Raw genomic sequence first — 13,921 nt, 5'->3', positions numbered from 1 at the left:
AAAATGGAGACATACCCACATACTCTCATACATATCAGTTTTAAAAGAAAAACACTGCAAAAGGCCTTAGAATCCTAAAAATGAGGTTGAAATGCCAGGGAATTAATCATTATGATACAACATACAAATATAAAATGACAGACACTAGAACAGAAGAAGAGTTGATTGAATACCTGTTTCATGGATACTGTTTATTCCCATTACAGATGCAAATTCAGGCTTGTAGTCATACTCAACCAACCTCATTTGCGCTATTCTTCTCAGCTGCTCAGTTGGGTCAACCTAATTGCACATGTTCCAATATTAAGGATCAGAGTCATGTCAAGGGTTAACTAGCATATTGAGAAGCATGACACAGCTGCAGTCAAACATCTCCCGATTCGTCATTAACCAGCTGTTATTTTTACTTGTATTCCCAGTTACATTTCAGTCAAACCACTTCATTTACAGACACATATCCTCATCCAAGTTCACAGTCCCCCCCCAGTCCCCCCCCAGTTCAACAGGATGGCTCCACAATGCACAGCAGTGCATTTATTTTCCTAAGGCCAACATTCCGACATAGATAACAGAATCTACTTCATGTGTGTCAGAATGATCATTCATATATGCACTGTGGTGTAAATGTAAATGCCCTAAAAGCTCCACAGCGCTCACCTCCTGGATATTCTGTTTTGCTCGACTGTCAGATGGATGCATGACTGTCCCCATCACTTTCACATTTCCACAGACGACCAGTGCTTCATCTGGTGCATCTGTATTAATTCCTACTCGACCATGACAGACTACGGTCTCTGGAACATGTCCTCGCTGCCACAACACATCACTGTCATTCTCAAACTGCCCAGGGTTAGATGCCTGAAAAAATGTATTACAGTCAAAGACATAGTAGCACAGATTTACTATTGGCTTTATCCAATTTACCAAAGGAATATGAAATGCCATTTAAATCTTCCACATTTAAACTACATTTTTGAACTTTTTTGACACATCAAAATGGATAACCTCTAAAGAAATGTTTCCCACCTACAACATTTTCAGTGACCGCAAAGCTTTTTCTTGTATTATATTTTACTATAGTGTTAAGGAAGATGGTCAACTTCAAAACATTTCAAGTAACTAGGTTTGTGATCAGACTTCAGAATCATTTCTGATTTGCCAACAAACTGTCTTCTGGCCTACTAGCTCACTAAGGACTGGACATTGGACAAGAGAAAGAAAGGCAGATTTTAACAGATCTGATTCGAAAGATTTCCCATTCCCTAAAGAAACCCATTGAACATACAGATTTATTTTCTTTTTTTACCCATTTTCAGAAACTCTCCTTGTATTTTGTCCAAGGTCCATGCTGAACAGATAAGAGGTGGGTTTGGGCTTGAATTCATGCATATTGCATTCCCAACATGCACACACTCTGGACTGTAAATCAGACTGAAGGTACATTGTTGTCCACATTGTAGGTACCTAGGAATAACTTTTATATTTACAAAACTATCCCACAACTATATTATTTGAAGTGGACGATTACTACTTTTTTATTGTAAAAAATTGCTGTTTGCTGTTTGGGACAAGGACTATCTTTTTGTTCTGTATTTGTCCAGCATCCAGCACAATGGTCCAGGTCTAGGGCTCTGAAGTGCTACTTTAACAACAACATTGTACCAATTTCCTCTTCCCTTTGCCTGTTTGTGTCTTTCAGAATACAAGCTCTTTGTGACCGAGACTTAGCCTTCTTTTATGTCTGAAAAGCACTTAGCATCTGGTGGGTGTTTCCAGAAACAAAAAAACAACAATTAAGCAATGTATTGAATCAAAGATCCCCATGTGCTTTAAACAACCTAAACCTTATTAAGATGCCTCAGGAAAGAATAGAGCAATGAGATTTTCTAACGGCTTAACTTTTTTTTTTTATTACGGATAATAACATTGCTGACTAAAGTGGACATAGATACATTGACTTTGTAACAGCAGTTGCAACAAATCAAAGCTACTGGATGAATTCCACTTTCATTTATCAACTGAAACATGGACATTTCCATCCTATTCAAACATATTTGCATAGGTCCGGAGACCTGCAAGGTTTAAAAACAGCAGTTCCTGGAGAAGTCACCATCTGTAATACATATAACTTTTGCACTCATAAGTTAAGTCAGCTGGCATTTTCAATGAGGGACCCCTAAATAAGTATGTTCACACATTCTACAAAATAGTACCCCTTGTCTGAACTCTATTACTTTACATTAGACACATCAAATAAAAGTAATCTTGCTCTTAGAAAAAAAACCTCAATGAACAAAAATCCTAATGCTTTTTTTTTATTTCCTTATTAAAAATAAAAAATTAACACTGAATTCAGGCATTAAAATGTGGATCTAAACAAAATACCAATGTGCCAAAAGCTTAGCACTCATTTATAAGGCCTTGTGTTTTCGCAAGGCTACACCATCTGTGATACAGAGAATTGTGCACTTCTAACTGTCATAATTAGAGCATGATCTGATGTGCCTGTTAACCACTATTCAGTTTGTAATTCTTTAATCTTTAACTCTGCAGGATGGAGGACCAGAGTGTATGCTTTTCCCATCACAATGCATTCAGTAAGTTTTGCCACACTGCAGTAAGCGATGTCTTTATATACATGACCCTGCCTTCCATTCCAAACATATCAGACCAAAACACTGATATAGTCCCTTTTACTGATATTGCCACTGTTTAGATTCTCAGTCCTCTATTTTTGTCCATTCAAACATTTATTTATTTGACTGGCACCATAGGCAGAAGTGCTAAAAAAAAAAAAAAAAATCTACTCTCACTCACTAGTGCCATCTGATATGCTTCCCCTGGTGGGTGTGGGAGCCCAAACCATGAACTTCTGCAAAACATAAGCTTTCATTTAAAGCAAAAATTAAGATACTAGCCCTTATGGTTCATAAGATAACGATCCAAATGTGAATTGGATGCAAAAATGCAGTTGTCTTCCTGAATCTGCGGACAGCTCCAACAGCTCTGCTTTACCAAGCAGCAGCAAAGTGAAATTATAGTACTGAGGTCAGTTTTACTGCTGCTATTCAAAATAGTCAGTGCAACAAAAAAACTGCCAAGACTCAGATGAGTTTCATGCTGCTACTGCTTGGAAAAACTATGAGCAGTAGCAGAGGCAGGCACTGAAGTTATTCATGGGAGCAGGGGACTGAAAACGGAGGCTACAGGAAAGAAAGTAGCACAGACTTCATTAGTCGGTTTATAGAAATGTATACTACAACCACCCATAAACAAGCACCCATCCCAAGCTCACAGCACCTGGGCAATTTAAAAAAAAAAATTATAACAAAAATGAACAGACTCCAGCAATTACTACCCCCCCACACACACAACTAAAGGGGGGAAGGGGAGGACCTAGGCCTAGTTATTACAAACTATTAAATTGTTATGAAGTACATGTATCACACAGCAAAAATACTACAAGACTATAATAGCTGTGTATATGATCTCATTTCTACAGCTCTTTGAGATCTACTGATGAAAAGCACTATATAAGAAGTAGGTATGTTATTAAAAAGAAAAACATGAAATGTTTCTGATAATAGGTCAGTGGCACATGTAATTAGAGCTGGGTGAAATCTTTCAGTGAAAACTTTTTTCAGTGAAAAATGCAGATTCAGTGTAACAAACATTTAGTGAATTCACATCAATTTTGCTAAGTTGTCCATTTTGGAAAAAAATGGAGGAAAAAATCAAATGTTTCACTTTGACATTTTTTAAACGAAATTATTCCGTTTTTCTGTCTGAAATCACTTTGGTTTGAAATTACTTTTAATTTTATTTTAAAAATTTGTAAAAATGTTTACAAATGCTCCAAATCAAAACAAAATGTTTTGTTCAACCAGAATTTTTTTTTAATTCATCAAAAACTTTAAAAAATAAATCATTTCCAGTTCAACCAAAACCAGTTTTTGTTTTGTTGGCATTGACAGTGAACTTCAAAATCTATTATTTTTTCAGCTCTACATGTCAGTTCTCTTTCATCTTATTTAATTCTCAATATTTCTACAAAAGAGAACATGAACTTTTCCTTTTAAAGTGCAGTCCAATGGTAATTATAAAAAATAGCTTCTTTTTATTTAGCACATCTATTCCTTTTGTGTATTCAGAGTCAAATGTATTTTACTACAATGAGAAAATAAAAGTTCACTGTTTCCCCCTCCTTTTAACCCTGCAGAGTCAACAGAATTACAACAGCATGTGCTGTGGGTTCTATCCTACCTTGCACCTCATCTACGCAGTTGTTTACTAAGTTCCAGTACTAAGCCCGCTGAAAGCAATGGGACTGCACCAGTGTCATGAAGGGCGTAAAATTAGCCTTGCGGAATATTTGACATGGGGGATGAGGCATGGACTGGGAAGTTTTTGACTCCCAACCTCGGAAAGTTTGCAGGCCTGGAAGCTGGAACTTATTATTTGTAAACTGAGCACAATTGATACAAAAATAATCAAGAGATAGTAAATATGGAACTTCACGGATGCCATTTTGAGTTACTTTTCAGAAAATAGAACTGCACTCTAAAAATCATGGGGACACTACCCTTCCTGGGCCCAATCCCGTAGACATTTCTCGCATGGGTAGTCCTATTTAGAAGGATTCCTTGCATGTGTAAAAATGAGCAGAATTGGGTCCAATTGGATCTGCCCTAAATGTTGTATTCAAAGGACAGAGCAAAAGACGTCCCTTACTCTAAATTCCTTTTCCTAAATGTGATACACACACACACGCTTTTTCAAAAATTAATTGTTCAAAAGTATATTGTAGATTACAAGCATAACTTAAAAACAATCCAAGAGCTTTCCAAAATTCCCCATATTTTTGTGTCTTCTCACTCCCTTCTCAACATGCGCGCCTCTTAAAACGTGTCCATCTTTCACACATGCACACACAAATATACAGAACTAGTTATAGCCTCTACATTAAGCCCTCAAAAATATTAAGATCCCTAAATCACCATGTGTACTACAAACATTTATAAAATGCACACTGCCTAATAATAACCAAAATATTTTCCCTTGTGAAAAGAAAATAAGAATGTGGCGCAAATAAACGTGTACCTACCCTCACAATGATCCTTTCAGAGACATGTGCAGACAATAAATAGGACTGGTCCTGACTGACAGCATATAGTCCAACCACCAGCATGAAGTATCTAATATGAAAGTCATTTCAATGATTTAACAAGAAAGCTGAAATAATCTCACAGGCATAACATATCTATGACTGTAGGGGACCTCCCTAACCAGCAAGGGCTTCTGTCACTGCCTGCTTTATAATTTTGGGTGTCTTAATACTATGCTGCCATAACTCAGAGCCCTGATAACAGTAGTCAGTCTACCAACATAAAGATCTCACCCTGGCTTCCATCAGCCTGGTTATTCCTACAACCCTTCAAGTCCCATCTTTCCCCTCCCCTTGGGGTCCAGACTCTGACTGTCACACTATTTTTCTGGCCAAATTATTCATACCAATAGTAGTTGTATTTTAAATCTTGTATTTTAGACATAACTTATTTTGTAGTATGGGAGTAAATTGACACTTCTTACTCTCCGTTTAGTTCATTCTCTGTTAAATACTCTTTGGACCCAATGCTCATTGAAGTCAACAATGAGCATTGGGTATTTCCAACTCCAACCATTCAAGAAATCACGAATCAGGCCCCCCAAAACTCGAGATTGGCTACAAATAAATAAACTTTTAAACTCTATATCTAGGTTTCTTTTTATTTGCATTCTGGTTTCTGAGCCATTAAGGTATAACTTGGGTGATATTTTCCAGCTTTGTGCTGCAACCATGAGGACTAGAAACTTTTCTTTTTTTTTTTTTTTTTTGGTAGTAAAACGAAAACAGACTCTCAATTTTATTCAGGAGCTGGGTCTTTAAGAAAGACTGCAAAGACCATAAAACTCAGGATAAAATCATGAGAGCTGGCAACACAAACTTTCACTGATTTCAGTATATCCGCCTCATTATAAGCCAGGTCACTCCCCCTTTATACCCCCGCCCTCAGAGGACTGTCACGCTACCTTTGGTCAGGATTAGGTTTCCCCTTTTTTCTCATGTTATTTGCTGTTGTTTCACTGAAATGTAACCTTCCCAGTGTCACTTTGGTTACCTGGTCTGCTGGTAGATCAAGTCTAAAACAGAAAAAAGAAACAAGTTAAGGGGCAAACAACCACCCTCCACCTGGACCACTTCTAATTGTCCTGCAGATTTGCTCAAGCTGATTAATAAGCTTCATTTTTCTGATTTTATGTACTGAGCTGACAGCAGAGGCACCTCAGTACATGTGGAATGCTCCCCAACTTATAAAAATGACACATGTTCTTCTTTTATGGCACCTTTCAACTTAGGTGCCAAAGCACGTCAGCCTCACATTAACCAATAGATTACAAACATCCTGTCAGATAGTTCAGTAAGGGAGTGAATGTAGTCAATCATGTACGGTATCCAACCAAGAGTGGGAATATTTGGGTTCTTAGTAACATTTATATACTAAGTGAAGGGATAGCTCAGTGGTTTGAGCATTGGCCTGCTAACCCCAGGGATGTGAGGGGGCCATTTGGAGATTTGGGGCAAAAATCTATCTGGGGATTGGTCCTGCTTTGAGCAGGGGGTTGGACTAGATGACCTCCTGAGGTCCCTTCCAACCCTGATATTCTATGATTCTATGATCTCTGCACCAAGAGCTGCACATAGTAGGCCCATTGACATACATGGGTATTCATTGCTAATTTAGGGCACTACCATTTATCATTCAACCTACAGTAACACATTAATTAAACCATAATTTCTCTCCTGTTTGTTTTTACCTATATCTAATTTGCATTTTCATGTCCACTGTTGCATGTAATGATGATCTGATCAAACATTTTTTCACTGACAAAGAACAGTCCAACTACTCACTTTTCATCTGGTGTAAATCAATGTTACTCCTTCGGTGTCAGTGGCGCTACATCAAGTTACACCAATTGAGAATCTATCCCTTGGTAGCTAGAAAAAGAACCATGGCAGAAAAGGCTACGGGGCTAATCTGTCCCCCGCTTCCCAGTTCAGAGTTCACCGCTGTGGATTTTTGAATAGGAGATGTAACCTTTTCTGAAACTTAATGTGGCACTTTTTCTCTATGTCATATTTATATGACATGCAGTGTTTTTGTAGCCATGTCGGTGCGAGGATATTAGAGAGAGAAGGTGGGTCAGGTAATATGTTTTACTGGACCAACTTCTGTTGGTGAGAGGGACAAGCTTTTGAGCCACACAGAGCTCTTCTACATTATGGAATTTTGCTGCTTTTCTCTTGGCATGTTGTACATCCAAAATGTTATTGGTCAGATGTTTCTATCCATGTAGAAAAGTGGTATGAATTTACCTATAAATCACAGTGCCGTGTGAAAGAGTTGTTTTCATCAAAATTTCTAATACCACAAGCCAACAGGAAAGAAATTGTTGAGTCATAGGACGCAGTCAATTCCAGTCCATGATTGCAACTAAAATACTTATACTAGTAACAAAAGGGAAGTGTTTAACAGAGGTCAAACTACTAAAATACATGTGATATAAACACACTGATCCCTGGGCAGTGGTTACTAGACAGAAACTACACCCCTATAGATTTTGTTATGTTTTGTTCTGCTGTACATTATATTTTGCTTCTGTGGCTAAAAGGGCTTTTTTTGTTTTATTTTTACTTTTTCAAAAATGTACATAGATTTTTTTAGTGATCCATCTGACACAGAGAAAGACAGACTTTAAGTAAACTCAAACAATAGGATTTGAGCTGAAAAATAAAGCAGACTCCGTATCCACTAGATCTATACATTATTAGATTAATATTATGGGACCAGCTCTTCCTGCCTTTCATTATAAAAAATAACGGGGCACACAGGAGGGAGCCAGAGGAGAGGAAATCCTTGCAGAACTTCTCCCGCATTAGGACTAGGGTTTGACGTGCACACTTCCCCTAGCCCTTTTCCTTAACCATCCCCCTGCACTTCAGATGGAACAGGCAGTTCTGAGTGCTTGGAACACACAGATCTTGTAGATCACTGGAGATTTCCAGGCCATCTGTGCCCTACATCTCCAAATCAACTCCAGTGCTCCCTCTTCTGCTTCTGGCTCTCTAGTGCTCTGGGGTTCTAATGGAGCCATGCTGCCAGGGACTCCTCCAAACACTGTTGTTCTGGTATAAGTCCTAAGAGTTGAGGAGCTTTGCATATAAATTAAAAGTCTCAGGTCTCTTTGCTTTTTGTTGGATTGGCTGCTGGTGTGAGGGGGGATGTGCATTTCTACACAACCATTGGGCCCCTGCTACAATAAAGGCATATATGTCATCAAAATTCAAAGAATCTTCTAGCAAACCATGTTTTACCAAAAACAAAGTCTCACCCCCCCCCCCCCAAAAAAAGGATTTCTTGTGTTTCAGAGAGACAAACGTCTTTTTACATAAACCAACTGAGACATTAACAGTTCAGGAGAATGGCTATGATGTTGCAACACTGGATGATGATATCAGGCAATAAATCAGGGGAAGCAGGTTTAGAAAGGAGATGTCTGATATTGACACAAATAGCCTGACAATCAGCAGCAAGAGGAAAAGGAGGTATGAGGAAGTACAAAAGGCTTTCAGTAAGTTTGACTTGGGGCTTGTCTGCGCTACAGCATTAGGTCAACTTAAGTTAGGTCAGCCATGGCAGTAATTAAATCAGCTACTGGTGTCCACACTGCCCTCCTTCTGCTGGTGGTGCACGTCTTCACCAGGAGCACTTGGCTCAGACTGTAGTGGGGCATTGAGCCATGCAGGGCTCATAGCTGGAGCCCTCCCACCCACCAGGGCTGATGGCTCAATTTCACAGGGGGAAGCCTACCAGCAATGAAATTGACATTCTTGTCAGTTTCACCACTGCTATTATTTCACATTTTGTCTCAGGCTCCTGCTATCACCCTCAGGCGGAGCTCACAGCTGGAGCATCCCCCGCATCTCCTGTCCCAGGGCTGACATGTACTCCTCACTTTGTGACTCCGTGAAGTCAATTAGAGTTTTGCTTGAATAAAGACTGTAGGGCCAGGCCTAGAATTACCATCTATTTGCCATGAAACAACAATACCTGGGGAGGGGAATGGGGAGGAGGAAAAATTCTTACTTAACAGGATTGAAAGATTTTTTGCTTCGGTCCGACTGAGACTGTTCAATGGTGATTATCTGATTTGGGGCGTCCACCTATAGTTAAAAGGAAATAACCTTTTCAAGTACAAATTTAAAAGCGTAACCGATTACACTTTTAAAAGGATAATTTTCTCACAAATAAATATAAAGGGTTATAGTGAGAATAGACCAAAAGTCAATATGCAAATTAATTAGAAAACCAAACTCACTCAATTGTTGTGGAACCACATCTATAGTGACAGGAATTGCCACCTGTTCAGAGCAGTGTTTCATAAGTCCAGACTCATGGATCCCACTGTAGCTAGTAATAACGGACATTTCAAAGGAAGGCGTAAAGCCTCTATCATGGAAAATTATGCAATAATATGTCAAAGGGAAAGTTTCTTCCTGATCCCAAGTTGTTAATGGTGGTTTATGTCCTGAAGCATGAGTGTGGATATCTTTTATAAATAGTTATACTAACCAGAAAATTCCAGAAATTCTTTTTAGACATGTCTAAACCTTTTCCCAATCCTGTCAAGCTCTTTTTCCAATAATACCATGTGACAGTGAGTTCCACCAGTTAACAATGCATTAAGAAGTTCTAAGAAGTTCTAAGAAGCATGAAGCAAAGCAAAGTTATTAACTATGCCGTAAAAATACTTATACAAATATTTCAAACCACTACCCTCTTCTGGTAAATAAAAGGTAGGGCAAATCTTCCAAACAGAAGGGAACTTGAATATAAGAGCATTGCTATACACAAAAGGCATCTGAGGATAAGAGATGAAATTTTGGGTCCCACTTGAGGGGCTGGAGAGAGCTTGGTTAAATTTCATAGATTCAGGCATCTGCCATAAACCAAAGATGACCTCCACTTTTGTTTTGTAGAAATTCTCCTCTAAACTATCATTCCACACTCAAACCACGTACCTTCCTCCCACCCCTGCACTGTTTATGTATACAGTAAGCTTGATAAATAGAGCTGGCCGAATTGTTCATAATGACCAGTTTAGCCCTTTTTCTGTTTGTAGATTGTCTGGGAATAGAATTTGATTTGTATCATTTTTGTGAACTACTTTTGTCAATTAGTCCTAATTCATAGTCTGTGATTGACCACCTAAGTCACATGGTACCATCTGCATTCCCTGATTGGATGACAAACTAACAGGAGGGAAATCAGTGTCATCATGATAACTGTACAAACATTACACCCTTCAGCACACATCTGCCCAAGTATGCACAAGAATCTCATTATCTGAACACATCCCGATGAACAAAATGTTGCTCATTCCATCAGTCACCAAAAAACTAACAAAAAGGGTCATCAGTAATTAAATGAATTCTGTTTTTTATTCAAATAAATGATTGCAAATGCTTTTTGCACTATTCCTTCTGCTCTATTGATAATCACATACTTATAGTGAAGAGAAATTAAAAGTACAGGGAGACTTACCTTAATTCCAAAAGTTTTCAAGTAAAACTTTTCAATAGGTTTCAACCCCAGCTGGGTTTTGACATACTTTGGATTCCCAACAACACTAATGTGGACTGTGATCTGGAAATGGTTCTTCTTCTGGCATACAAAAGCATCATCTGTTGCTGAAAAATTAAATCCTTTGTCTGTGACAACGTGGTATCCTACATCAGGGCTACGAAAACAGGAATAAAGAACAGCTGCAGTAAGCAAACGTACATTTCAGTGACAAACCCTGCTCATGTTCCTTTGGGTGGAGTTAAATAAATAATAAAATCATTATTGGACCTCAAGAGGTCATCTAGTCCAGTCCCCTACACTCATGGCAGGATGAAGTATTATCTCTAGACCATTCCTGACAGATGTTTGTCTGACCTACTCTTAAAAATCTCCAATGATGGAGATTCCACAACCTCTCTAGGCAATTTATTCCAGTGCTTAACCACCCTGACAATTAGAAAGTTTTTCCTAATGTCCGACACCTAAACCTCACTTGCTGAAATTTAAGCCCATTGCTTTTTGTCCTATCCTCAGAAGTTAAGAAGAACAATTGTTCTCCCTCCTCCTTGTAACAACCTTTTATGTACTTGAAAACTGTTATGTCTCCTCTCAGTCTTCTCTTTTCCAGACTAAACAAACCCAATTTTTTCAACCTTCCCTCACAGATCATGTTTTCTAGACCTTTAATCATTTTTGTTGCTCTTCTCTGGACTTTCTCCAATTTGTCTACATCTCTCCTGAAATGTGGTGCCCAGAACTGGACACCATACTCCAGTTGAGGCCTAGTCAATGCAGAGTAGAGTGGAAGAATTACTTCTCGTGTTTTGCTTACAACACTCCTGCTAACACATCCCAGAATTATGTTCACTTTTTTTGCAACAGTGTTACACTGATTCCTACTGATGAAATTCAAGTGGGATTATATGTAATCTCAAGCAACAGATCTATGTGTGTTTTTCTTTTATCTTCATATGGATAGGAATTCTTTTTAAATTGACTTGTAATTCTACTCTGGCACCTTACATATATGAAGGTTAAGAGTGGGGGAAGTTTACACAATTCTCGCTTACAAATTTATTCCCAGAGCTCAAGAAGCACCACTATAAGTAACTGAGCTAAAAATGCATTGTGTTTATTGACATGCAGATGAGCCAGGTAGACATCTTGCTTTGTTCTGGAATTCCTACAACCAAACACTTTCACAGTAGCTTTTGAAGTGGAGTAGGGTTTTACTCAGGCCAAACATACAAATGTTTACACATGCACTCTGGAAAGATCTCAATAAAGCACTGTTTTATAATGCTGTTCATCATCCACAAAGTAATGGAACCCTACTCTACTTATTGGAAGGGATAATTTATCAGCTAGAGAGAGAAGTTTTCTGTCCTTATATTCCATAATTCAGAGCACATCAGGCAAAGAGATCAAAAGATCTTCCAGAAAGAGCCAGCGAATTAGCCATCCCAGACAATGGTTGCAGTTTGCTGATGTAAGTGATTGATAATCTTGAAGTAACAGGACTACGTGGCAAATCTTCCTGATATGAAGAAAGACTTTCCTCATTAATGACAGATTTGATGATCAAATTCCACTATGGAACTCCTCATTAGCACAGCCATTAATAACAGCTTTTCAAAACTAATCCATTCATTTGCTCATTATAGGTTGGAAGGATTTAATATAAAGATTTTACAAAAGATTTATAAAGACTTTATTATCTGTTGAACAAACTTTAATCATGGATTTTCTGGCATAGAGAACAAAGCTAAAAAGGCTTCATAAACTACCATATTGCTTCTGAATTCACTTATTTTTTAACGTAAGTCATAACGAGTATATCAGGTCTTAAAAGCATTATCGCTGAAGAAACTCCTTAAGCCTCTATATAAATTTTGAAATTTCTTCTAGGTTAAGGCAATGCCAATTTATAAGCTGACAATTTAAAGCAATTTCTGAACATTTGCTTAAATGCAGACACACAGGTCAAGAAATTTGGGTTGAAGGTTATTCTGAAGAATACTGTCATATTTGGATTCTTACCTACTGTACACCCAGGTACATCTTCATAAGGCAGTTAAGAAACACATGGAGTATCTAGCCCTGATTTTGCAAGGAATTTTATTGGAATTTGAGGGTGGTCGGCCTTTTCCTTTGCCTAACTAGGGCTCAGTTATGTTTCTTATGAGTCTGAGCCATGGTGCGGTTGGGGAGGAGGCAGACTGCTGGAGTGCTGGCATCTCTGTAATGTTGACAGTGCTCTTCCAGTGCAACTCTCCTGGAATACAGGAGAGGAGGTGAGGGGTTTGGGCCATGGCCCTGCTCACCCACTTGACATCAGCATACCTCTACCTGGGTTGCTAGCAAACCCAACAGTATTTCTTTCACAGCTCTGTGTGGACTCCATCCATTGGCCCAAGGTATATGGGAGCGGAAGAGAAATGCTCTCTCATACCTTTCTTCCCACTCATCTAGGGGGAGGTGTAATCTGATCCACAGAGTTAAATCACAGACTGAAAGCCCCAATCCTTCAAGCCCTCCACAAATGGAGCTGCCACTGAAGTCGATATCCATTCCATGGTCAGAGGGGTTGCAGGATCAGAACCTTCAGGCCCAGGCTATGCAAAGGTTTATGCACAAGTGTCCAAATGATGTCAGTAAAGTTGCTCACATGAAAAAGGATAATCATGCGCATAAAACATTGGAGGACCATGCCCTGTACGTGTGTTATGAAATCAGTCAGCCATGACATAAGGCCATTTCTAGTGCATTAACAATGCCTTACACATCTCTTTAAAATATAGCTGTAAATAAATCTTTTAGCAGCAGCAGCAAATTAAATAGACAGACAGCAAGTGGGGGAGAGTTTGTTAACTAATGGATTTAAATATTTAAAGGGAGTTGTAAACATTTTTGCACTAGAAAATAAACAGATTAGGGTTTTTGTTTTTATAAATACATAATTCTGTTTCCCCTAAATCAGGGGTTCTCAAACTTCATTGCATCACAACTCCCCCCCCCTTCTGACAACAAAAATTACTACATGATCCCATGAGGGGGGACCGAAGCCTGAGCCCGCTCAAGCCCTGCCCACCCAGGCGAGATGGGGGCGAACCCAAAGCTCGAGGTCTACCACCCCGGGTTGCAGGGGGGAAAAGCTGAAGCCCAAGGGCTTCAAGCCCCAGGCAGGATCCTGGAACCTGAGCCCCGCCACCCAGGACTGAAGCTGAAACCTGACCCCACCACCCAGGCATGAAGCC

The 13,921-nt window shown here is 39.0% G+C and overlaps 1 protein-coding gene across 2 annotated transcripts in view; it reads right to left on the bottom strand.

Annotated features, from left to right (window-relative positions):
* Nucleotides 1-13,921, bottom strand: part of MYRFL (myelin regulatory factor like) — a 59,027-nt gene that overhangs the window by 27,827 nt on the left and 17,279 nt on the right. For both annotated transcript variants that reach the window (XM_034771346.1, XM_034771357.1), the window contains exons 7-12: nucleotides 10,644-10,839; nucleotides 9,186-9,262; nucleotides 6,070-6,180; nucleotides 5,105-5,195; nucleotides 658-858; nucleotides 174-282 (exon numbers count right to left, since the gene is read on the bottom strand). In XM_034771346.1, the coding sequence (XP_034627237.1) occupies nucleotides 174-282; nucleotides 658-858; nucleotides 5,105-5,195; nucleotides 6,070-6,180; nucleotides 9,186-9,262; nucleotides 10,644-10,839 (785 nt within the window). The remainder of the gene's footprint in view (nucleotides 1-173; nucleotides 283-657; nucleotides 859-5,104; nucleotides 5,196-6,069; nucleotides 6,181-9,185; nucleotides 9,263-10,643; nucleotides 10,840-13,921) is intronic.

The sequence above is a fragment of the Trachemys scripta genome, chromosome 1 (genome assembly GCF_013100865.1).
Source record: "Trachemys scripta elegans isolate TJP31775 chromosome 1, CAS_Tse_1.0, whole genome shotgun sequence".
Taxonomy (NCBI): Eukaryota; Metazoa; Chordata; order Testudines; family Emydidae; genus Trachemys; species Trachemys scripta.
This window is presented reverse-complemented; position numbering and strand designations above follow the sequence as displayed.